This window comes from Perognathus longimembris, chromosome 3 (assembly GCF_023159225.1).
Source record: "Perognathus longimembris pacificus isolate PPM17 chromosome 3, ASM2315922v1, whole genome shotgun sequence".
In the NCBI taxonomy this organism is placed as follows: Eukaryota; Metazoa; Chordata; class Mammalia; order Rodentia; family Heteromyidae; genus Perognathus; species Perognathus longimembris.
Genome location: NC_063163.1, coordinates 37,522,325 through 37,548,446, shown reverse-complemented (window position 1 = coordinate 37,548,446; position 26,122 = coordinate 37,522,325). Strand labels below are relative to the sequence as shown.

General features: G+C 45.1%; 1 protein-coding gene across 2 annotated transcripts; it reads right to left on the bottom strand.

Moving 5' to 3' along the window:
• Nucleotides 1-12: 12 nt before the first annotated feature.
• Rgcc (regulator of cell cycle) lies at nt 13-14,634 on the bottom strand. 2 transcript variants are annotated; one of them, XM_048341291.1, is made up of 5 exons: nt 14,405-14,634; nt 13,414-13,599; nt 4,391-4,510; nt 2,299-2,361; nt 13-391 (listed from the first exon to the last, which is right to left on the bottom strand). In XM_048341291.1, the coding sequence occupies exons 1-5, from the start codon at nt 14,451-14,453 to the stop codon at nt 384-386; spliced, it is 426 nt and encodes a 141-aa protein (XP_048197248.1). In that variant the 5' UTR covers nt 14,454-14,634; the 3' UTR covers nt 13-383. The 2 variants fall into 2 exon arrangements, with proteins under 2 accessions (XP_048197248.1, XP_048197249.1); XM_048341292.1 differs by having other exon boundaries at nt 4,400-4,510.
• Between the last annotated feature and the right edge of the window lie 11,488 nt (nt 14,635-26,122).

Below are 26,122 nucleotides of genomic sequence, written 5' to 3'. Positions count from 1 at the left end.
TTACAAAGCGAAGATACCAGTTCAAATTTTATTTGCATACAAAAATATATTATAATGAGAATAGCATATTATATCTCCAACTATGTATAATTAATTACAAATATTTTCATAGAAGCACTTTAAATTACAAGAGAGCTATGTTTTAAGAGAAAAATACATTAGCATAGAGCATCTGTTCTAATATGCTGCAGTCAGGTAAACAAAGTCAGTTTCACTGTCTAAGTTGTCAGGAGATGGGCCCAAGGGCTAGTGGCAAGGTGGGCCTGAATGGCCTGGCAGTAGGTAAGACTCTTCTCCATCCCCTCTGTGTAGCAGATTCTAGTAGGTGAATTTGCCAAGTCCTTGGAGCTTTCTGGAGCTTCACTCTGTAGATGCTGCCTGTTTCACATGCCTGCAAAGAGGAGTTAGGGGAGGTTAGCCACTCCCAGAAGTTCCCTATCCCTTGCTTTAGCCACATCACACAGCCTCAGACATGCATTAAAGCAGCCAACTTCCCACGCACTGTGTGTCCGTCTATTAACTTGAATGTCTGGCCTGCAATTCCATGAAACAGACAGGCTTGTTAAGTGCCTCTAATACAAATCATGCTGCAATTATAATTATAAGATCTCTGTCAAAACAGGCCTAGGTCTTCTGCTATGATCTGGAGCAGCACTGAGAAAAAGGGAGCAATAAAATCTTCAAGCAAATAGAGAGGACACAAAGGCGCTCTACCTGAAATTTGAATCTGTCTGAGAGACTTCTTAAAAAGCATTTTTCCTTTTGATTTCACTGTGTATCCCTAGCTAGACTCAAACTTGAATCCTTCCGCCTTGGCCTCCCAAGTGCTAGAACTACAGGCAACCACTACCATGACCTGCAAGAACACAATTATTTTTAAATAGACATGTGTGTGTGCATGCATGTGTGTGTGCACACGCATGCATGTGCTGGTACTAGAGCTTGAACTTGGGACCTGAATGCTGTCCCTTAGCTTTTTCACTCAAGGCTGGCACTCTATTACTTGGGCCACAGCTCCACTTCTGGCTTTTTTCTGGTTAAATGGAGATAAGAGTCTCATGGACTTTCCTGTGCTGACTGGCTTCAAACCACATTCCTCAGATCTCAGCCTCCTGAGTAGCTAGGATTATAAGCATGAGCCACCAGCACCCAGTGAGACTTTATTTTATTTATTTGTTTGTTTTTTGCCAACCTTAGCTCTTGGACTCAGGTCCTGAGCACTGTCCCTGGCTTCTTTTTGGTCAAGGCTAGCACTACTTCCGGCCTTTTCCTAAGAGTTTCCTAAGAGTTTATGTGGTGCTGAGAAATTGAGCCCAGGGCTTCGTGCATGCTAGGCAAGCACTCTACCACTAAGCCACATTCCCAGCCCCGAGACTTTATTTTTAAGGAATCTAACTTCAGATTTATACCTAGCCATTTAGCAGAGATAGCCTAGAATACATCTTACACAAAATTAACACTTCCTCTAACAAGGTAAGAGCTAGGACAGATTTCTGCAAAGCCCACCCTGTGATTCAACAAGATCCCCCACTACCATCAGTAGCCTTTATGAAACCTCTATCGCAGGAGGCCTCAGTTGATCTGCCTGGCTCTTACAATCTTGTTCTTTGGGAGTAGAGTGTACAGTTAGAATGTGTACAGTCTTCCCTCTACACCTCTATTGCAATTATGCCAGTACTTGGGTTTGAACTCAGGGCCACTCAGTCTTGCTTAGCTTTTTCTACTCATGGCTGGTACTTAACCACTGGAACTATACCTTCTGTTCCCTTTTGGCAATTGTGACCTCATGTCTTCAGTTCCCAACATTTTGGGCCATACAAAATGGATTATGCTTAGTTCAATTCCCCAGTGGGAAGCAAGTCTTGCCCACTTTGATCTTGGTCACTGGGTGATAAGCTTCTTCTCTCTTTGGCACTCCATTCTAAACTGGACCCTGGGCTAAAATCCTCTGGCCTGATGGAGAAATGCTGCTCATAAGGTCAATTGGCTCAGTTCGGCTCTAAGAAACCTGGCAAGCTTTCTCTTGGGCAAGTGGTGATCCTGCTCACTCTGTTTCCTACACAGAACACCATTGTTTGCTGGTGACCTGTTCTCACAGTTGGGAAAGGAGCAAGGTCTACTTTAATGCAAGCTTATCCTCTGAACTTCTTTCTGAGCCACCCAGGTCCCGTTTCTAAATGCAAGACAGCCTTATGATGTAACTTCCTGCCTCACACAAGCTAAGAAACATTATTGCACTTTATCAGTGGTGTTGCTCAGTTTTCTATAGGATTTTTTTAATACCAGGCATGTACTCACTTGCTAATGCTCTGTCAAGATCAGCAATAAAGTCCTCTAGCTCCTTTGTGTCTCCTAATTTGGCTGTAAAAAAGGAGAGAGAGAGTTCCATTTCCATATTAAGGACAGTTGATGACCCACGGAGTTTTCTAAGATTGTGTAATTTCCAGGGTTATGGGATGGAATGTTTCCATCTGTATCTTTAGAAACCTGGTTGAAATGTGTTCTGTGCCATTTACAATCAACTTTGACCCTCGGTGACTCTTTGCCACTCATCACTGCCTACCCATAACTCTGCAAACCCCCTTGACGTCATCCTAACCTGGAAGCAGAATTTCCTCTCACTGTCTTCAAAGTTTGGGGAAAACGAAGGGGAAGGAAAGAAATACTAAAAAGACTTGATTTTTTTTTAATTGGGAAGGATATGAGTTATCTGTTAAAACATTCCATAAGCATGGACTATGTGGAATGGAATCTGAATTCTATTGATTCGTGTGTGTGTGTGTGTGTGTGTGTGTGTGTGTGTGTGTGTGTGTGTGTTGGCACAGGGATTGGAAATCAGGGCCTAGTACTTTTTCTTTTAGCATTTTTCCTTCAAGCCTGGAGCTCGACCACTTGACCTGTAGCTCTACCTCTGGCTTTTTGCTAGTTAACTGAAGATGAGAGTCTCATGGGCTTTCCTGACTGGGCTGACTTTCTGAATCCCAATCCTTAGATCTCAACCTCCTATGTAGCTAGGAGTATAGGCATGAGTCATTGGAAACCAGCAAAACCTGGGTTCTAATTCTTGACACCCTTGCCGTCTTGTGATGAGTTTTTACTTGTGCCTTAGCCCAGGGCAAGATGGTGACCCTCAAATCCCTCCAGCATGAATGAATGAACTATTCCTGCTCCTTATCAAAGTAGAACAGGGAAGGTGATATAAGACTGCTGGTTCCCAGCCAGCCTTGTCCTACCTAGGTGTCAGCACAAGGCAGTACTAGGTTTTGTTCTCTCTATAGCCCCACGTATTCGTTTCTGCATATTTTACTTTCTTTAGTAGAGTTCATCATTCCTGCTTTCCTTGAAATGCATCGCTGAATATTTTTATACTCCTGTCTTTCTTGTCTTGATGGCTACAAATGGTGCATTGTTCTTAGCCTTTCAAGTCAAGTTGCCAACTAGGGGCTTTTTTTTAACCATCTTCTTTAATTCCTACCCTCCAGAGGATCAGGTAACAAATGCAGGCACTATTAAAGCCACTTTGTAGAGGAGTACCCTGAATTTCACAGATCCATTACAGGCAGAGGGCTGGATCGGGGCCATATTCGTATGGCTGCCAATACTCCTGTGCTGTGAGGGGAATTTAAAAAATTCTCTTTAAAAAAAGAAAGAAGTTCTGTCTTAAAGCCAGATGGAGAAAAGTGATGGGACCTTCATGTTTCTTTAAGTTTGTTTCCTTCTTATTGTATTTTGTATTTTTGGCAAGTATAATGTTAGAGGTGGGAAGAGATCTTTTTGTTTTTAAAAGAAATGTCCAATCTAATAGGAGATTCAACTCTTTAGCTGGTAACACTTTTCTAGTTCCAATAAAAGAAGGAACAGCTTTAAAAACTTCTTAAACCCATTAATATCAGAGGGGAGACTGGCTAGAGCTGCTATTTTTAATCATATTAGATCACTGCTTCTCTTATAATGATAGCCCCATTTAATTGCTAGATTGGTCACATAGAAACATTAGTTAATTCAATAATAAAAAAAAAGAATCCCTCTTTCTTCCAAGCCAAACTGAAGTTTTAAATTATTGAGCCAACTAGTTTTAGGGGAGACTTTGAGAAGCATTATCCTTAGCAGTCTTGTTTTTACCACACAAGAGAGAACAATGAAACAAGCATGTACAAGTTTGTCTTGAAATTTCCCCATGAATTCAAGTTTTTGACTCTCCAAAATATCTGATTATTTTCACACTTATCAAAATTCTGAGAAATAACAAATTCCATTCACACTCCACTGTACTAAGCTATCAGTCCCACCGCTCCGCCCTGCTCTGCATATCCGGGAAAGCTTGGTTAGGGAGAAGAGGAACAGGGGGATAGAGAAGGGAAGAGCAGGAAAAGTCAGTCCAACTAGCGACCTAGCTTACCTTTCCGAGGAGGCGTGGCCATTGGGGAGTGGAGAGCTGGGGTGGAGTCTGTTGGAGAATTCAGTTTTTCATCACTGAAGCTAAAACTGCTCCTATAAAGCGAATCTGCACCTTTCAAGGAGAAACACACTCATGAGAAACCGTTTCCCACACGGTAGACTCATCTCTCTTTGAACTAACCGTATATCTCCAAAAGAAGCAGAAGTCGCAAATCGATAGTGAAGAAGACAGATGCATTTCTAGATTTTAGAGTTATTTCCCCCAAAGGACCTGAGACAGGCAGGTGCGCATACATCCCTGGGGGCAGGTACCTCCAGCCAAGCACTTCCTTAAAAAAGTCACTTCAACAAAACAAAGCATGTCATAGGATCAAAAGCAGACCACTGCAGGTATACAGAAGCTTCCAGCAGGGGTCACACCAAATGGCAAATGCAGTGCTTCAATGCCAGTGGAGAGTAGTTGGTTTGAGATATTAGATATACAAACTTATCATCTTTCATTAAAAATGTTCCTCTGCCCCTAGAACCTCCTAAAATACAACATAAAATTAATCCCACCATTTCATAATCCTTCTCTGCTCATGAGAGTCTTCATCACAGAAATCCCCAAGCTGCTACATTATTGGAACAAGCTAGAACCAAAGACAAAGCTTTCTGCTCCTGGTGGTTCATAGTATCACAGACACAGAGATTCTCTAGATCCTTCTGGTCTCATCTAGTCTCATACCCCAACACAAAGCAACAGCAAGGCAGGGTCACAGAAACAGTGCTGGCTACAAGAGGCCCAGAAGCAGCTCAGAGTCTATTTCTATGTCCTCAAGCGCCCTTGAACAAGAACGAGCCTCAATTTATCCAATAATAAGCTAGAAAGGTAGGCCAAATGATTCTTAAATTCCTAACAGTTCTGAAGTTTGGAGAGGGTGTGTGTGTGTACGTGTGTGCTTGTGTGCGTGTGTGTGTGTGTGTGTGTGTGTGTGTGTGTGTGTGTGTTGGTACTGGGGTTAAACCCAGGGCCTGAGTGCTGTCCCTTTCAGAGGAGGGCACTCAGCCACTTGAGCCACAGCTCCACCTCTAGCTTTTTTGCTAATTAATTGGAGTTAGGAATCTCACAAACTTTCTTGCCCAGGCTGGCTTCAAACCATCATCCTCAGATTTCTGTTTCCTGAGTAGCTAGGATTATAGGTGTGAGCCACCTGTCAATTTTTTTACTTACAGGCATGAGCTACCAGTGCTGAGGTGCTGAGATTCTGAGATTCTATTTCTCCCAGTCCTACTGAGGGGGAGGAAGCCAGCTCACACCTGGCCCAGCTGTGGGCTAGAGACATAGAAAAGGCAGCACTCAAAGGGCTCAAAAGCAGAGCAGGCAGCGGAAGCAGGATGTGGCCAAGGAACTTGCCTTCCTAGTTAAAACAGAACACAAAGCCAGCCAGGCTGTAGCAGAGAGGGACTCTGCGAAAGATCTTCAGATGAGCAAGAGCACCTGGCCTGGCCTCCTTTCCCCTTTGGGGTTCCTTAACTTGAACTTAATTCCCTTCTGCTCAAAGGGAGGCAAAAAACATCCTGCTTTTGTTCCTCTAGCTCAAAGTTAATTTGCCTCAGTTATAAAAAATATATAACAGTATAAAAGAAGTCAAAGTTCTAGAAAGAGGTTTCTAGTCTTGAGAGAATTACCTCAGACCTATAGTGCTATTCCAGGCATCTCACCAGATCCCCTTTCTTCTCGCCTTCACCTGACCAAATGGCCCCAGCTACTTCATTGCCTTCCTTCTTGGTCTACATACTCAGCCCATCTACTTTCCCAAACATGCCTATGAGATCCTCATAACCAACCCTTGATACCTTTTCTTCCCTCAAGAGACCTATCTTAAATCACCTAAAAGGACAATTCTTTTCAGGGTTTTGGAAGATGAACATCTGCTAAGATCCAAACACTAAATCTGACACCTGTATTTTTTTCCAGATGCATTCCCCAGAATGCAGGTGCTATGAGAATAAGAGCTACACCATCATTGAAAGTGTAGACGCCTGCCTCATCCTTGATCATTCCCATGTCTGACCTTCCTGAGAAGCCTGTGAAGAAGCAAAGGGTCTGGCGCTGTCTCCCGGGCATACTTGACAATGGACACTTTTTGTGGGGGGCCCTTAGTACTTCTCAGAACACTGGCACTCTGGAACTTGACTTTGGTTTGTAGGCTGAGCCCACCTCTTAAGGATGCCTATGGGGGAACATTGCTGTTTGTCACTGTACAGTCACCAGAGGAACCCCTGTGAATGTAGCCTGAGGTAACTAACTGTGGGAAGGAGATCAGATAACTTTTAGGGACAAGAAAACTACAGAAGCGTCCCAGGGAGTCAGTTCACCAGACAGAAGGAAGGAATGTGAGGCTCCGGACTGGTTATTGTTTGCTCTGAAGGCATCCAAGAACATCACCTCCATCCCCTGTCTAGAGCTGGGACTGGGAGATTCACTGGCCCCAGAGCTCAGGGACCTCCCTTCTGCTCTCTATCTCCCAGAACAGTGGGCACTTGGTAGCTACTTTCAACACCACACCTCATTCTACCCTGCAAGCACCGCAGGCTCCTTCCATGACTTTAGACTTCATTTCTGTAATTTCATATCTAGATAACCACCATGCTTCAGGGCAGAGGAAAGAAAGCCTCACCGCTTGCTCACCTTCAGAAAGGCGAGTAGACCAAATGCTACTGAGAGCTCGAAGAAGAAACAACTCAACATGGAAACGGTCATTGCCAAAGAGAAGGGCAGCAAGAAAGGCATCTAGTAAGGACGCAGAAGCTCAGGGCCACTCAGAGGGCTGAGGGAACTTGTGGAGAGGAGCTAGTGTTGGGAGTCTTCAGAACCTGGTCCACCTTCTAAGTGTACTTTCCTCAAACTCAGAAAACAGTGACACAGTTTGACTTTTACTTGACTGATAAACTCAGTGGCAACTCAAACTATTAAAATGATTACAAGCTGTCTTTTACTTACACAATGAGGAGGGAGGAAAAACACATTTATTACAGTTACGTATTGATACAAACCCACACACATAGGCTCCATCAGCATAGTATATACTCACTTCCTTTCTGCCCCTACCCACTACACACACACACACACACACACACACACACACTAGCTTGTTGCCACACCATCATTCCACTCTTTCCATGTCTTCACACAGCCTAGACTAACTGGGTTCTGAGACATCCAGTCTTCAAATCATGAAGCAATTAGCTCCCTACTTGCACCTTGTGGTAATAGTCTACACAGGCAACTTATGGAGAAAAAAAAAAAAAAAAACAGAAAAAAAGAGTAACCCTCAGACCCCCCCCCCCCCAATCAGACCATGGTGGAGAAGATGTGAGAGGCAATAACAAATAACCTAAGAGCTGTGTGTATAACCACACCTGTGGTTACAATCATTTGATTCTCAAAGATCCCAACAAAATGATCACCAGCATACTGAGGAGAGAAAAGTCATCAGTAAGAATAAATAGAGCTGGGCACCGGTGGCTCATGCCTGTAATCCTATCTACTCAGGAAGCTAAGATCTGAGGATCACAGTTCAAAGCCAGCCTGGGCAATAAAGTCTCCATGAGACTCTTATCTCCAATTAACCACTCAAAAACAAGAAGTGGTGCTGTGGGTCAAATGTTAGAGTACAGTCTTGAGCACAAAGAGGCTCAAGGATAGTGCCCAGGCCCTGAGTTCAAGCCCCTCAACTGACAAAGGGAAAAAAAAGAATATAGAAGCAAGATCCAAGCCCTGGCTTTCTACTCTCTTTTTAGATAGCAGCAAAGTTTCTCTTCAAAGGAACCCAAGAACAAGCTCCCAACACAGAGTACCCTACACTCTAAAATTCCTTTCTATGGACTTTTATTGCCACTTTCCTTGCCAAATGACATACAGTGAGTCTAATCAAATAACAGCCATGTGTTGTTGGCCAGTAGCATGTTCATGTATTAGGGCCGCACCTGTGTGCCAGGTGCTGCTATTAACAGAGGTACAAGGAACACAGAGCAGATGATTTGGGGCTATATCAGGCCTTAAAGCATCTACATCAGTCAGCTCCGAAGCCTCATCTTGCAAGCATCCCACGTCCTCATCAGAAATAACCTCTCCAGGTCCACTCAGTGCCCTGAAGCCAGAACCTCCAACTCCATCCAACAAAACAACAGCCTATGAAATAGATGATATTCTCACTTTTGTTATACTACCAGAACTTGAAAAGGGTCAGGGAGAAAATAAAAAGAGGCCCATTTAAAAGTGAGGTATGTTTTCCAAATTTGGGGGATTGGGAAGAAGGTAATTTAGGGTCCGTACTGACATGTGCTATGCCAGAAGGAAGCAAAGCCACAGGCTGAACCTTGCCCGGAGTTCCTGTAAATATAGAACCAACCCGCTTCCAGCAAGCAAACCATAGTAATTAACCGAGAAAAAGAAAGCTCTGCATCCACTTCCCTTTTTCCATGGGGAATGGCAGAGCTCAGGGGAGGTTTCTTCTTCCACAAATCTGAATTCTAACAACCTCACTAAAGAAGGGCCTGGTAAAGAAGAGCTCCTTCTGGAACCCTCCTGTCCCTCTAGACGCTGTGCCAAGCATCCGAGTCAGACCTGTCACTCACTTGCAATCCTAACACCAGGGTATCCCGAAGACTCCTCCTTGGCCTACACACTCAGGCTTGAACAAGTTCAAGTTCTAGTCTTAGTGGCTCCTAAGCCACCTTGGCCACCCTATGCCCCCCATTATTCTGATCTCCGGGGGCCATAGGGCTTCCTCTCCCAGGACCACATCAGGAAAATGAAGGCAAAGATAACAAATATTCTAAGACTTCCTCCACGTTAAAGAAGCAAGTTCCTCCGTCCCTAAAATATCTAGAATACCATCAGAGCCTCAAACACACATTAGGCCTCACACTTTTTCTATAAAGTAGTAAAACACCTCCCTCCTCAAAGGAAGACTGTATGTGAAACCCCCAAAGATCAGAGGCATGAGTTTATTCTATCCTTTAAACCTTACAGGAATACTACAACCATATAAAAGCCACAGTAGAGCAGGGTACCAGTGGCTCAGGCCTGTAATCTTAGCTATTCAGGAAGCTGAGATCTGAAGATCAAGATTCAAAGACAGCCCAGGAAGGAAAAATTCATGAGATTCATATCTTCAATGAATCGCCAAAAAACCAGAAGCAGAGCTGTGCTACTCTTGAGTAAAAATACTTAGGGACAGTGTCCAGGAGGCCAAGCCCCAAGATATATTCTTAAAATATATGCAGAACTAAAAAAAATTACCTTCTTCCAAAACAAAACCGCAAAGAACCAATAGCCCCCTCAACAAGTGGGCTAAAGACTTACAAAGAAACTTCTCTGATGAGGAAATGAGAATGGCCAATAGACATATGAAAAAATGCTCTACATCACTGGCCATAAAGGAAATGCAAATCAAAACAACATTGAGATTCCATCTCACCCCAGCAAGAATGTCATATATCAAGAAAACTAATAATAACAATTGTTGGAGGGGATGTGGCCAAAAGGGAACCCTACTTCATTGTTGGTGGGAATGTAAACTGGTTCAGCCACTCTGGCAAGCAGTATGGAGATTCCTCAGAAGGCTCAATATAGAACTCCCCTATGACCCAGCAGCCCCACTGTTGGGTATCTATCCAAAAGCCCACAAACAAAATCACAGTAATGCCACCAGCACAACAATGTTCATCGCAGCACAATTTGTCATAGCGAGAATCTGGAACCAACCCAGATGCCCCTCCATAGATGAATGGATCAGGAAAATGTGGTACATATACACAATGGAATTTTATGCCTCTATCAGAAAGAATGACATTGTTCCATTTGTAAGGAAATGGAAGGACTTGGAAAAAGTTATACTAAGTGAAGTGAGCCAGACCCAAAGAAACATGGACTCTATGGCCTCCCTTATTGGGAATAATTAGTACAGGTTTAGGCAAGCCATAGCAGAGGTTCACAAGGCCCAATAGCTATACCCTTAGGAACACATAAGATGATGCTAAGTGAAATGAACTCCATGTTATGGAAACAATTGATATATCACAGTTGTAACTACTTTCAACGTCCTAGGTGTATGTGTAGTTTCTATTATTGATGATGCTCTTGTATCACCTTCCTATGGTTGTACCTACACTATCTCTGTAACCTTATCTGAGTATATTGGAAACCGTGTTTACTGGTATTGGAAGTAGGAAATTGAAAGGGAATACCAAATTTGAGAGACACAGGGTAAAAAAAGAGAAATAACGACAAAAGCAATACTTGCAAAACTGTCTGGTGTAAGTGAACTGAACACTGGAGGGGGGGAGGGAAAGGGGGGAGGGAGGGGGGCATGAGGGACAAGGTAACAAAGAGTACAAGAAATGTATCCAATGACCAACCTATGATACTGTAACCTCTCTGTACATCAGTTTGACAATAAAAATTTGAGGAAAAAAAAAAAAAAAGGCAACAAGCATAGATTAACATACTAGCTGAAAATTTAAATATAATGAGCAAAAATTTCATTAAGCAGTTTGAGAAAGGATTCTGTATTCTAATAAGTTTGAAAGTTAAATTGTACAATAAACAACAAATTCTACCCCAAATATCTCCCCCAAATTGTTTCTGTGCTTCTAGTGAATTCTCTTTGAGACCCCCTGCTAACCTCCCAGATTTGGAATTCCTCCCAGGGGAACTTGCCACCCGCCATGCATGGGTGTGGCCGGGCCATACTCTAGCAGAATGGGGCTGTGGCTTAGAAAGGAGCTATTCTTTGCCCTTGAGCAGTAGTGACAAAATGTTCCAGCTTTCTTTCCACTGGGGAGAGAATTTGTATTTGATGGCTTTGCTATGCTCCATGGCCTAGCAAGAGGAGATATATTTAAATCTTAGCCAAAGTTATTGAGTCAATTTTTTTTTTAGTGCCCCTACTTGGGCTTGAACTTAGGGTCTGGGCACTGCTCCTTAGTTTTTTTTGTCCAAGGTCGGTACTCTACCACTTGAGCCACAGCCCTATTTCCAGCTTTTTATGGTGGTTAATTGGAGATGAGTCTCATGGACTCTCCTGCCTAGGCTGGCTTTGAACTACAATCCTCCCATCTCAACCTCAGAATTACAGGTATGAGCCACTAGTGCCCAGCAGATATTAAAAAAAAAAAATGACTTCTCTTTGACAAGACAAATGAGCAGCCAAGTCATTAGTATCAAACCCCAAAAGCTCTAAAAGGAAAATGTATTCTCTTCCATTCCCTTTCACTTCAAAAGTCACAGCCTGGTCTAACTTGGGGTGGAGCTGCCAGGGACACTTAAACTGAACTCAAGTTTCTGACTCAAATCCTAACCAGGGTGGAGAGGTCCTGTATCCTCTGTCAAGTTCACATCACCCCACAGCTGAGAAACACCCCAGATTGCAAATTACTCCCAGAACTAGAGCAGCAATGGCTGTGATGTTCATGCTTACAAAGGCTCAAGAACAAATAGAAGATCTTAAAATTCACTTTGAAAAACAGTAACTAAAACCAGGCATAATGGCACAGGCCTGTAACCCTAGCACTTTGGAGGCTGAGGCAGGATCTCAAGTTTGAGGCCAGCCTGGACTGCATAGTGAGTTCTGAGATACATAGAGAGATCTTGTTTCAAAAATATAAACCTCTGTGCTATTATTAGAAAGTCACCAAATTTACCGTTTGACACCTAAACTCAAATCCATAATCATCCAGGACATTTGAGATCATGAATAATACATGGATGCTCCCTCTCTCTGCAAGATGATTTGTTTAAGACAAAGGGAGTGTGAAAATAGTCTCCACTGCAAAAAGGTCAGCAGAGCCAGGCCCTCACTGATGGCTCACACCTGTCATCCTCGCTATTCAGGAGGCTGAGATCTGAGGATCAAGGGTCCAACCCAGCCTAGGCAGAAACATTGCTGAGACACGTCTTGAACCAGCATGAAGGCCTTTGTGCTATCTTCATTCTGGCTCCCCCTCGAGCCTGGGTGGCAGAGCTGACTGAATCTCAGCAGCCTTGAAATATGACTTTGTCTCAGTGATGTCCTTGCTGAGCAGTCTTTCAAAACCGCATCCAATGGAGCAAGAACATGTGGGATCCCTCAGCCAAACGAAAGCTTGAGAAGTTATTTCAAAAATTCCAAGAACAGCAGCTTATGAAATCTTTTCTGGTTTCACAAATATGTCAGTACCACACTCCTATGTCCCCACACTGCCACCTCTCCCCTCCAGCCCCATTCCTGTGGCACTTGCTCCACATACTCTAAAAAGTTATAGCTGGGAGGGCCTGGCACTAGTGGCTTACACTTGAAACCCTCCGAAGGTTGAGATCTGAGGATCATGGATCAAAGCCAGCCTGGGCAGGAAAGTCCATGATTCTCTTGCCTCCAAGTAACCATCAAAAGTTGAAAGTAGTGCTATGACTCAAGTGATAAAGTGTCAGCCTTGAGTGGAAAAAGTTCAGGGACAGTGTCCAGGCCCTGAATTCAAGCCTCAGTATTGGCACAAAAAAAGAGGAAGAGAAGAGAAACAAAAGAGGAGAAGAGGAGGAGGGGAGGATGAGAAGATGTGGAGGAGGAAAAGAGGAGGAGGAGGAGGAGGAGGAGGAGGAGGAGGAGGAGGAGGAGGAGGAGGAGGAAGAGGAGGAAGAGGAGGAGGAGGAGGAGGAGGAGGAGGAGGAGGAGGAGGAGGAGGAGGAGGAGGGTTGTTATAGCTGAGAGAGGAGAGAAGAGAGAGGGTGAAGTGCAGAAAGACCTGGTGACAGGTAAACCACCCATTCTACAACGGCCACGTGGAGCCCAGGGCCCTCACCGCGGCTGCCTCCAGTCCTGGAGACTCCGTTCTCCCCGCTCCCTAGACAGGACGTGGAGCTTGAGATCTGCGTGCGTTCCCTGCCCCCAGGACTGGATGTACAGAGAAAATAAACTGAGGCCCGGGGCCATGAGGTGCGGTGGGCCGGGGGCTTGGGGGGCGGGGCGGTCCCGGGAGGGCCTCGCTTACTCTCGGAGTCGCTGAAGCCGCTGCTGTCGCTGACGCTGGCGCTGCTGCGGCGCTTCATGCGCTCCAGGTGCTCCTCGTAGTGGAAGTGGCGCTCGTGGAAGGGCGACGCGAAGTCCGCCAGCACCGCGTCGAACTCGCACAGGGCGTCGGTCAGGTCTGCGGCGGCCGCCGAGTCCAAGGCCGGGGCTGGGGGCAAGGACACGGGCTCAGCCGCTGGGCGATGGGGCCCGGAGGGCGCCACCACCCCGGGGGATAATGAGTAGCCAGGTGACAGCCTCGCAGCCATGTCTAGCGTCTTCTCAAAGCATTCTTCAAGAGAACCCCCTCACCCCCCACTCCGTCCAACCCCCTGCACGATCGGGAAACTGAGCCCGGGAGCTGAACGGGAAAGGCCTGGGCTCAACCAGTTTAACAGCACACTCCCGGTTCCTGTGCGCGGTTGGGTTCTACTTGCCCTTTGTTGGGCACTGGTCCCCTCTCTAGGGCAATGGTCCCCTCGGTGGGGTACTTTTTCTCACTGCTGGGTACTTGCCCCTCTGTTGGGCACTGGTCTCCTCTATTGGGTACTTGCCCCTCTGTTGGGTACTTTTCTCGCTGTTGGACACTGGTCCCTTCTTTTGGGCACTGGTCCCCTCTGTTGGGCACTGGTCCCCTCGGTTGAGGGTACTCGCTCACCGGGAGTGCACGCGAGCTTGGTGGCGGTGGGAAGACTGAGTCAGAATGCACCCCGTTATGTGCCGGGCTCAGATCCCTCGCCCTGCGTGGGGAGGCAGGCCGAGACTGCCCTCCCGGGCAGATGAGCGGGTGCAGGTGGGGGGTAGGAGGGTGGGTGGGGAGCGGAAAGGGAGCGACCGCACAGGATCCTTCTTCTCGTGTCCGCCATCTGGGGACGCCGTGGCTGGGGATCCAGTGCCATGACACGTGCAAATAAATAAGTAACCGATGGAGAGGGGAAAGAGGTACACGGGTGACCCCGCAATCCGGCGCTCACCTGCGGCCGCGGCGGCAGCCGGGCTGCCCTGCGTGGCTGGCGGCTTCATGGCGCTGCTGGAGTCGGCGCGGCGCGCGTGGCGCTGTGCTGCGATCCTGCGCGGGGTGCTGGCCGGGACGCGTGCGGGTCACCACCTCCCTGGGAAGCCGGGGTGGCTGCTGGGTCTTCCCCGCCGGGTCCCTTCCCCTCCCCGCTGCGCTCGCACTACTCCCGCCCAGCCCGCGCGCGCCCTTCCCGCAGCACCCGCCGCCCGCCAGCCCCGCCGTCTTATAGCGGTGGGCGGGAGGGGCGGGGCGGAGAGGGCCGGGCGCCGGCCCCGGTCTGTCCCCGCCGACCTCGGGGACGCCCCTGTCCCCGCGGCGCCGCCCTCGCCACGCGCCCGCCGGGGGAACCGCAGTGACGAAGCGTCTCCAGAGCCCAGGTTACGGCCCCAAATATTTACCCGCGGCTTCCACTACGCACCCTGACAACCCGACCCACGGAAGCGTCCCGTCACCGGAGCGCCAAAGTTGACGCTGTGGCTGGAGTCCCCCCACCCCGCTTCCGGCCTTCCGCCCCAGCCCGCAGGAGCCTCAGTTGCCTCGACTGTGAATATGCCTGGATTGTGAATATGCACAGACTTTTTACACAGGAGAATGAAGGCGTGGCAGACGTTCTAGGCTGGGGTCAGGATGGAGAAAGACCCTCTAGTCACTGCCGGCCAGGGGGAAGGCACTGGCCACATCCACGGTGGCTCCTGCCTGAGCAGTTCTCTGGAAGCTGAGATCTAAAGATCATGGTTCAATGCCAGCCTAGGCCAGAAAGTCCATGAGACTCTTACTTCCAATTAAGCACCAATAAATAAGTAAGTAAGTGTGAAACAAGGGGCTAGGGAGGTACTTAGTGGTGGAGGGTTTGCTTATCATGTAAGGATGGGGATGATGATGATGATGATGATGATGATAATGATGTAAAACAATCAAAATGGAACTAAATTTGAAGTAAAATTGAATTAAATTAAAACTGAATTGAATTAAATTTTCAGTTGCTTACTTGCCCTAGATACATTTCAATGCTTGATAGCCATCATTGCAGAATTTGTAGGACAGAGATGTGAGTGTATCTCACCCACAGACAGGCAGAGCATAGCCGGGCCTTCAAGATATCAGATCTAGTAAGCAGCAGTTTCTGCCCCCACAGCCACCCGCAGGGGTAGAATCACTACCGTGGTTTGCAGGTGAGAAAACTGAGATTCAGGCCAGCAAAGTAGCTTGCCTGCTACCTGATGGTAGAAGGCCACCTTTTTTTGGGGGGAGGGGGCAGGGGACCCATACTGGGGCTTGAACTCAAGGCCTGTGTTCTCATTTGCCTTTTCTGCTCCAGGCTACAGCTCCACTATTTGAGCCACACCTCCACTTCCAGCTTTTTGCTGGTTAGTTGGAGGCTGGGTGCCAGTGGCTCACACCTCTAATACTAGCTACCCAGGAGGCTGAGATCTGAGGATCCCAGTTCAAAGACAGGCCCAGGCAGGAAAGTCTGTGAGATTCTTATCTCCAGTTTACCACCAGAAAACCAGAAGTGGTGCTGTGGCTCAAGTGGTAGAGTGCTAGCCTTGAGCTGAAGAACCGGCAGACAGCACCCCAGCCGAGTTCAAGCCCCACGACCTACTAAAAAAAGTCTCAAGGGCTTTTATGTCCAGGCTGGCTTCAACTGTAATAATCAGATCTCAGCCTCTTGAGTAGCTCGGATCACAGATGTGAACCACCAGGGCCACTCTTGGCTTCACCACTCCTGCTGCGTCCTGTAGGGTAGAGACTGGGGCAGTATACTAGAGGCTCCACAGAGGAGAGCAAATAACCCAGGCCCAGATTTCTTTCACATCCTTTTCTTCCTCTTTTCCCTACCCTTCTACAAATATTCTTCCTCAATCTCTCCCCAACTCCTTCCTCATCCCACCCTCTCCCCCACTCCCCTTCTGAATTCCCTTCTTATTCTCTTTGCCTTTTCACTGGCACCTTCTAGTCAAACTCTCAGCCTACAGAGTGACAGCCAACCTGAAAGCTGAAACCAAGGAATTGCCACAGCCACTTAGAAATCCACTGAGTGACTACAGTACAATTTGTCCCCTCTCCAGTTGACGGCACTGGGTTGTTGCCAACCTTTATCACAAGCAGGGATAGAGTACAACTTAGTGCACTTCTGTGTTCTTTGAAACCTTACCTACAACCAGACAAAGGCAAAGGTTTGAACCCTTAGTCCCCTGAGCCACTGTCTGGCTTCCACTTCCTGTCCCAAGATCTCCTATGGCCCCCAGCTACTGGACCACAGTGATCACTGGTCAGCCTCGACTTTGTCCCTCCCTCAGGAGTGGCGGGGGGGGGGGGGCTGTTCACAACCTGCTTACCAGGAGCTTTACCATCAGTCCAAGTTTCACAAGGTTGCACAGGTAGAGCTGCTTCCAGACAGAGATTTAAGGGCACCTTTGATTTGAAGCAGAACAAGCACTTCTTGGTTTTGGTTTGGTTCTGTTTTTGTTTGTATGATTTTGTGCTGGTTCTGGGGCTTGAACTAAGGGCCTGGGCTCTGTCTTTGAGCTTTTGTGCTCAAGGCTAGCTCTTTACTACTTGAGCCACAGTTCCACTCCCATTTAAGGTGAATAATTGGGAGATAAGAGTCTCTCACAGGGCTGGGAATATGGCCTAGTGGCGAGAGTGCTTGCCTCATATACAGGAAGCCCTGGGTTTGATTCCTCAGCACCACATATATAGAAAAGGCCAGAAGTGGTGCTGTGACTCAAGTGGCAGAGTGCTAGCCTTGAGCAAAAAGAAGCCAGGGACAGTGCTCAGGCCCTGAGTTCAAGCCCAGGACTGGCAAAAAAAAAAAAAAAAAGAGTCTCTCACAGGCTTTACTACTGGGGCTGGCTTCAATCCCTCATCCTCAGATCTCAACCTTCTGATTATCTAGGATTTCAAACATCTTCAATCACCAGCACTGAGCTACAACTTCTTATTTTTAAAAATCAGCTCTTTCTTTTAACTGGTGTTTGTCTTAATCTGCTGTTAGAACTATATAGCACAGATGGGGTAGTTTATAAACAACAGAAACTTATTTCTTACTATTCTGAAGCTGGAAATCCAAACTCAAGACTGGGGCAGTCTATATGAAGGAATGACAGAGAAGAGCCCTCCACCCACCTCAAGCTCTTGTATGTGATCTCTAACCCAGCAACTGAGGGCTGTGCACACTTCCCAACGTAATTCACTCCTAACAGCTCTTGACACTGTCACATTTTCAACTCAGGTTCAACATAACCAAGTTCAGTGTAAGGGCAGACCTATTCAACTCATAGCAGCACAGCTGCCCTTTCCTTCCTTGAAGCTTCTTCTGGGCAGCTTCTCTCAACCTGCTTCTTCATTTCCTACAACCTTTGTTTCCATCTCTTCCTCTCTCCCTTCAACCTCCCTCCCTCTCTCCCCTTCTCTCTTCCTCTTTGTTCCCTGGTGGTACCAGGATTTGAACTCAGAGCCCTGTCCTTACTAGGCAATGACAGGTCACAGCCCTTTACTTTCTCCAGCCCATCTCATCCCCTCTCAAAAGTATAATTAATACCCACTGGTTTCCATATTTTTATCTCCAGACTTGGAGCTTAAATCATTTTCCCTTAAATCGCTTAGATCCAATTACTTGTGGGACTTCCTGGGTGATATTTTTGCAGATACTCTGTGGCAGAAAGTTCTAGCTGTTCCCTGATATTAGATTTCCCCTTCCGATTTTTAATAGAATAGATGGGTTCATGGTTCTTGAAATAATGTATCCCCGGCCTGCATGTTTTGAGTTAGAAGAGATGATGAAACTAAGTTTTGGAAAACTGGCTGTAAGCAAAGATATTTTTTTATTTTTGTCAGTCATGGGGCAGGCCCTGGGCACTGTCCTTGAGCTTTTCTGCTAGTGCTCTACTACTTTAAGCCACAGCTCCAATTCCAGCATAGACAGTCTTTAAAGCTCCTAGATGTTCTCTAAAACTTGTAGATACTCTTTTAAAACCCTCTGCCCCAGAGAGAGGATGTAGGTTCCCTCACCCCTGCTGTCTCCTGATAGAGGAGAGACAGACATGAAGCTGGGTTTTTCATCACTGTTAGTATATTCTCTTCCTTTGGGGGATTGACAGTCTCCATCCTAGGCCCTCAGCACCTATCTCTAGCCCCCAGCTGCATCAGCAGAGCACCCTCCGCCCAAACCTGGACTCTGTCTTACCTACCCTCTATCTTCAGCATCCAGCTGTGCACATGCTTAGTACAGCCTGCCTCTAGTCCCATGACTGTATAGAAATGTCACTGAACAAAGACAGGTGCCATTTCTCCCTCTTCTATGAGAGAATTGGCGTTGTCAGCCCCTGCTGACAATAAACTCCTTTTGCTGTAGGTGATGGTGTCCGTGTGGTCTTCTAGGATGGTTGCTTTCAACCCCTTACCAGGATAACAAAACAGAAGAAACCTGGATCTCTTCTATCCTGGAGCTGCCATACCAAACCAATCCTGGATTGCCAACAACTACTTAAGAGAAAAATATAAAAATGTGTGCTGGGAACGTGGCTTAGAGGTAGAGTGCTTGCCTAGCATGCTTGAAGCCCTGGGTTCCATTCCTTAGTACCACATAAACAGAAAAAGCCAGAAGTGGAGCCGCAATTCAGGTGGCAGAGTGCTAACCTAGAGCAAAAGAAGCTCAGAGACAGAGCCCAGGCTCTGAGTTCAAGGCCCAGGACTGGCAAAAAAAAAAAAAAAATGTCCAGGGGCTGGTCATATAACTCAGAGGAGCATGTGTGAGGCCCACATTGTGGAAATTAACCAGGTTCCTCAAAACTACATTAACTTCTTCTAAGGTTAGTGCCTCCATTGACCTAACTCCCTCCTACTAAGCACCTCCTCCAACTTTTGACTAGAGTCAAAACTTCCAACAAATGATTCTTTGGGGACAACGACATCCGAACTATCTCAGAGCCCGATCTAACCGCATGAGTCATCTAAAGAGAAGAGCCTTGTCTGATATCTGCGGCTCACAACTATAATTCTAGCTACCTAGGAGGCTGAGCTACCAGGATCATGGTTCAAAGCCAGCCAGAGCAGACAGTCTTCTCTCCAATTAACTAGCAAAAAGCCAGAATTGGAGGTGGGGCCCAAGTAGTAGAGAACTAGCCATGAACTAAAAAGCCCAAGGAGAACTTGAGGCCCTGAGTTCAAACTCTAGTACTAGCACCCAGACACAAACTAGACACATATACCCATGTGCATGCACAGGTGCACATGCGCACAGGCACACGCGTGGACACACACACATACACACACACACACACACACACACACACGAGAACCTTTCCTCTTAGCTATGGCCAGAGGGAGATGTGACTGGAGAAGAATGGCAGAGATGTAACACTGTTGGCTTTGAAGATGGAGAAGAGGTCATTGGCCAAGACAAGGGAATAGATTATTCCCAAGGGACTCCAGAAAAGAACAGACCCTGTCACCACCTAGACTTCAGTCCAAAGACCAGACCTCTAACCCAGAAAACAAAAGAAATAAATTTAGGTTGTTTTAAGCCACTAAGTTTGTAGTCACACATTACAGAAGCATCTAGAAAAGTCATAGAGTCAGCATGTTGTACAATTCCATTGATAGAATCCAAGCCCAAACTAGCAGTCAGACCAAGGACTACCCGCAGGCCTGCAGGGAGGCCTCTCCCCAGCGAAGGGGAGCACAAGGGAATGCTGGGAAATGTTTTCTGTCCTGATTTAGGTGATGGATACATGGAAGAATACATTTGTCAAAATCCATTCAACTGTGTGCTTTACTGTGTTAAAATATGCTGCAGCAGCATAATTTTTTAAAGCAAGAACAAAAGAAAAGAAGTAAGAAGGAGCAGCTATGTAGTTTCCTTTCCCTGACTATCAAGATCCTCAGTTCCTAAGCTCCACGGTTCCCCTTTTCAAGTACTCCAGATGCCCAAATCTCTGTCTGCTCTTTTCACCCACTAAGTTGCAGAAAAGCCTGGGATCTTTGTGGCAAGCAGACACCCCTGCACAGGCTGTGGGAGGGAAGAGAAACAACCCCACACACTTAGAATCCTCTTCCTTTGTCCTTGTGATAACCACAAAGTTGGTATTAAGATTTCAGTTTCGCAACTATGAAAAGTGAAGCCAGGCACCAACAGTTCATGCTTGAAATCCTGACTCCTCAAAAGGCTGGAGGACCAAGTTCAGAATCAACCAGAGAAGCAAAGGCTATGGGACTCTATCTCCAAAATAACAAGCAAAAAGTAAGGCTAGAGGCATGATGCAAGTGTTAGAGCACCAGCCAAGCAAGAAAAGCCAAGCAAACATGAGGATCTGAGTTCACACCTCAATAGTGACCAAAAAATAAAAGTATGGATCAAAAAGCACATGACCTCTTGATATAACCCAGATACTCAGAGTCAGTGCTGTGCTGCACATCTGTCTGGCTGAGCAGAGCCTTCCCATGATCTCAGGAGCCTCCATCCTGCGCTGCCTGCCTGACTCCCAGCACTGCATCTGCCTTCTGGCAGGAACCACCAATGATTTGCAGTAAACAAGGGAAGGATGTAGGAAGACTATTCCAGACCTGCTGCCCCCCTTGGTTAAAGCTAAGCATGCCAAAGAAAGCAAGAGACTTTCCAAAGATGGAAACAAACCTCACTGTGTGTGTGTGTTTACTAGTTTCTCTCAATGTAACTGACATACAACAAACTACACAACTTTAGAGTGTAAAAAAACAAAAACCCTATTACATGTTAGGATATATATTTACAAGATAGTGAACATAGCCCCCACCAGAGGGGATATAACCCCCTCCCTACTCCTTGTCCCCTCCTGCTCCTGGGCCACCACTGGAAATGAATGAGGATGAGAAAAGTGGACCAGGCAATCCACTTTTGCCATTACCAATCAGTTTTGTATAGAATTGCATATAAGTGGGATTATGCATATATTTCTTCCTTCCGTAATTATTTTGAGGCTTATCCATGTTGCTGTGCAGTTCATGACTTAATGGATCACTGCTTTTTATTGCTAACTAATAGTTCACTGTATGGATATACCATAATTTATTTGTTCATTCATTGGTGGGCATTTGGTTTTTTTCCAGTTTGGATTGCTATAAATCAATCTAAATATTCAAATGCTTTTGTTTCTCTTGAGGCTGGATCATACACTAGGTATGTAACCTTTTTTCCGCTATGTTTAGATGTATATGCATATGTATATACATGAATATGCATATACACATATATTTATATATACATGCATATATGTATGTATACACATACATGTACATGTATACATATGTGTTATGTATAAGTATATAAGATTGTGTGTATATTGCATATGCATATATAAGATACATGTGTATATACATATATGCATGTATATGTGTCTATATATGTATGAATATATGTGTATATATGTATAATATATATATATGACTGTAAGATTATCTTTGAAGTAACCTCATATTTTAGAATGCCTGGGTAAGGGAAACATCAAGGTGACCACAATTACAATGAAATATGAGTAAATAATATGTTTTCAATAATAATAAAAAGCCTGACCAACTGCAGGGGCTCCCAAGGCTGTGGAAGGAACCCTCCTCATGGCCCTCTTATCTTCACAATCAGTGGGAGAGAAAAATTCCCAGTCAAGCTCCCTTCCTTTCTCCTACATGATGCTCTCATCCACTTGACGTGCTCTTTAGAAGGGTAGCTTTTAGAGGAAATGTAATCTAACTTAATAACTTTTTAAACAGTAACAGTTTGCCTGGAAAAGAAACAGTGAAACTAAGCTCTATGTGATTGGCATAGACGATTTTAGTATTCAACAAAACCTCCTACTAGAAAGAAAGTAGAGTACAGTGATTTCTATCAACTGTGCATACAGTACCTTTACTCTTGCTCACTAACTGTGGCTCAGAATTAGCAGCTGGTCCTTATTTGGATCACCTCCCATATGTATGAGCATCACTAATACTTAGGTTTGGTTCTCTAAGTTCAGTGTTATTTCTCCAAGAAAGACTCCTTGGAGAGTTGCAGCTAAGTGAAGGAAAAAACATATCACTTTGAATCTGGAATACCGTAAAGTTCCCAGAATAAGCTAAAAACATCTGGAGTAAAGCAACTCAGGGTGGGCTTCCATTGGCTATGCAATAGCAATTTAAGTACCAACATCTCCACCAACAGGGCAAATGAGTAGAAAACCTGGAGCTTTTGCCTCACTAGGCCCATTTCCAGAGGTGCTGACTTAGCAGGTCTGGAATGGGGCCCAAGCATCTGCATTTCTAGTGCATTCCCAGGAGAAGATGCTGCTGGCCCAGAGCCCACAGTTTGGGAACCATTGGCATAAATTATCTTAATTGAATGAGTCTATAAGCATCTACGGACTTATTCGGATACTCCAAAGAGAAAAGGAAATATAAAGTGCACAGAAAGAAAGTTTGAAATATTATCATATTTTTTAATATGTGGAGGTTTATACCAGGGATCAGTGACTCACATGTATAATCTTAGCTACTCAGGAGGCTAAGAGCTGAGAAGAACAATTCAAAGCTAACCGAGGCAGGAAAGTCAGTGAGACTCTTATTTCCAATTAACCACTAAAAAGCCAGAAGTAGAGCTGTGGCTCAAGTGGTAGAGCACTAGCCTGGAGCAAAAAAAGCTGGGGGATAGCAGCCAGGTCTGAGTTCAAGCCCCCAAACTGGTATACACACACACACACACACACACACACACACACACACACACACACACACACAGGAGGTTTACATGTTCTCTTAAGTACTGGTTGGCTTATAAAGCAGTCTGTTTACAATACGGGTAACTGTTAAGTGTACATACAAAATTCCACAAGATAAGGAAACAACTCCAGAGAAGACAGGAACTGTTCCCAAAGCAGATAAAAGTAGTGATCACCAGCGGTGCAGTAAATAGCATGGTGGGACGGGGTCCAGGTGCCAAACACCAGCATTGCATCATAACCAGAGCCTTTGTGTTCCAAAATGATAAATTCACCAAATGAACCAAAAGAAGGGAACAAATGCAGTTCCTCATCTCCTAGAAAACCTCTAATGGCTTCCTTGTAATAAAATAATCATAAGGCAGAAATATGTTTCTGATTAATATATCAAGCCAGGTTAATATATCATATTGGCAGGACAATGAGTTTGATCATACCAGCCAGGTGAAATCCAAACAGACATAATTTCCAAAGAAGATATAAAATTTCAACAAACTGAAATCTATGAGCAAGTCATAAACTTAAAATTCTTCTTGATAAAACAAGATACAACTTAAGTATAAAAGGTGCCCAGTAATGTCTAAGGTTTGTACTACCCTGATTATACAACCAAATTGGCCTTTTGATCAAGAGCCAGTCAGTTGACAACATAGGTCTTGAAGGCACAAATCTGATTTGCTTTGTTTTGCTTTTGCTTTTTTTCCCCCCCTGGTTCTAGACTGGGGCTTGAACTCAGGGAGGACCTGGCACTATCCCTTAGTTTTTTCACTCAAGGCTAGCACTCTATCACTTGAGCCATAGATCCAATTTTGCTGGTAATTAGGGATAAGAGTCTCACAGACTTTCTTGCTTGAGCTGGCTTTGGACTGCGATCCTCAGATACCAGTCTCCTGAGTAATTAAGATTACAGGCATGATCTACTAGCACTTAGTTTAATTTTATTTTTAGAATTTGATAAGATTGCTGCAACTTTAAGGAAAAAAATTTAATTCACACTTATATTTTATGGTAGGCTTTTGTGTGTGTATGTGTGTGTGTGTGTGTGTGTGTGTGTGTGTGTGTGTGTGTCCAGTGGTAAGATTTTATCTCCCTACCTCAAATTCCAAATTTCAAATTTGTCTAAAGTCTCCTCTAAACATTGAAGCACTGGGCTGGGAATGTGGATTCATGGTAGAGTGCTTGCCTAGCATGCGTGAAGCCCTGGGTTCAATTCCTCAGTACCACAGAGAAAAAGCCAGAAATGGAGCTATGGCTCAAGTGGTAGAGTGCTAGCCTTGAACAAAGAAGCTCAGAGACAATGCCCAAGCCCTGAGTTCAAGTCCCAGGACTGGCAAGAAAAAATTGAAGTGTTGAGTCCTTAATCTATGTGGAATTGATTTGTATGTCTGATATATGATAAAAATCTGATATAGATAATTATTTCCAAATCCATTTTGATTCCTCATAAGTAATCCAGGAAATGCACATTGATATAAAAAGTATTAATTTATATCCATTTGCTTAAAAATTAAGTCTGAAGCTAATGGTTATATGCTTAAAAATTAAGTCTGAAGCTAATGGTTATAGGTGGTGCACACCTTTACTCTGCCTTCCTAGAACTGATACTAGGGAGGCTGAGGGCAGGAGGATAAAGAATTCAAGGTTAGCCTGAACTACACACGGAGACCCTATGTCAAAAATAAATTAAGAAGTCTTGTAACAGCAAATGACAGTAAAAGTGGATGACTAAGACAGCCTGTACACTGCTCAGAAGAATATAAATTGGTACTTCTGCATTATGAAATCTGTCTGGCATTAGTTACAGAATTGAAAATCCACACACCCTACAACAAACCCAACATTCCATTCCTGAGCATAAGCCAGGTAAGACCTCCATAAGTAAGAACCAAAAGCCAGAAAAGAGAATGTGCACCTTAGTACCACTCATTACAGCAAGAAACATGCAAACTAGTGTCCAGGAAACCTCAGTAACAACAGTGAAAAATACAATGACATTAAATGGCTTACAAATACCTACAATATGACTCTCAGTAACAGAACACTAAGTGGGGGTAAAAAACCCTAGATGGACTGTGTTCTCCCCAAATTCATATTCAAACCTTCATAATAAACTAGTGGTGTTCACTTTTGTGCAGTACAGGAGTGTGAGCCTAGGGAGTCCCATGGGCTAGGCAAGCAACTAACCACTTTTTCAATAGGATCTCAGAGTTTTGCTGGAGACCATCCTCGTACCTGTGTCTCCTGAGTAACTAGGATGAAAAATAGGTATCTCCAGGCTATTGGTGTTAAGGTTGAAATAGCTTTTTTTTTTTTCCAAGTCTGGCCTTGAATTTCAATTCTTATAGTCTCTGCCTCCTGAGTAGCTAGAATTACAGTTGTGAGCCACTACATCAGCTTAACGAAGGTTCTTGTGTAATACAAACTTGCATTTGGGGTTGGTTTGTTTCACTTTGCTTTCTTTGCAGAACTGTGGATTGGATCCAAGGCTTCACACATAAGATGCAAGCTTCCTATCACTGAAATACATCCTCAGCCCTGCAAGCATTACTTTGACCTAGAACTCCAACTGATTTGGGGGCTGAATACAGTCATTTGAAAAGATACATATTTGATGGAGTGGACTGTGACACAAAGCATTATGTTGGCACTAACTCTCCAAGTCGTCTCTGAAGCCAGCCGTGTACGTGCCGCACAGCCTCTGCCTCTGTGCAGATAGGAAGCAGGTCAGTCCTTCATTCCCGATGAAACCCCCAGAGTGGCACGTGTCCTATAAACACCCATCATGACATCAGTTTCCTCTTTCACTCCAAGCAGTGGTCCAGTGTGTATTTTATATCTCTTCTTTTGCATGCATCAGCGTCTTTACCTCTTACTTCAAAAACCTCCCTATATTCTACATTTGTATTTTTAATCAGATTGAGTCATGAGACTACTAAGCCAGACCC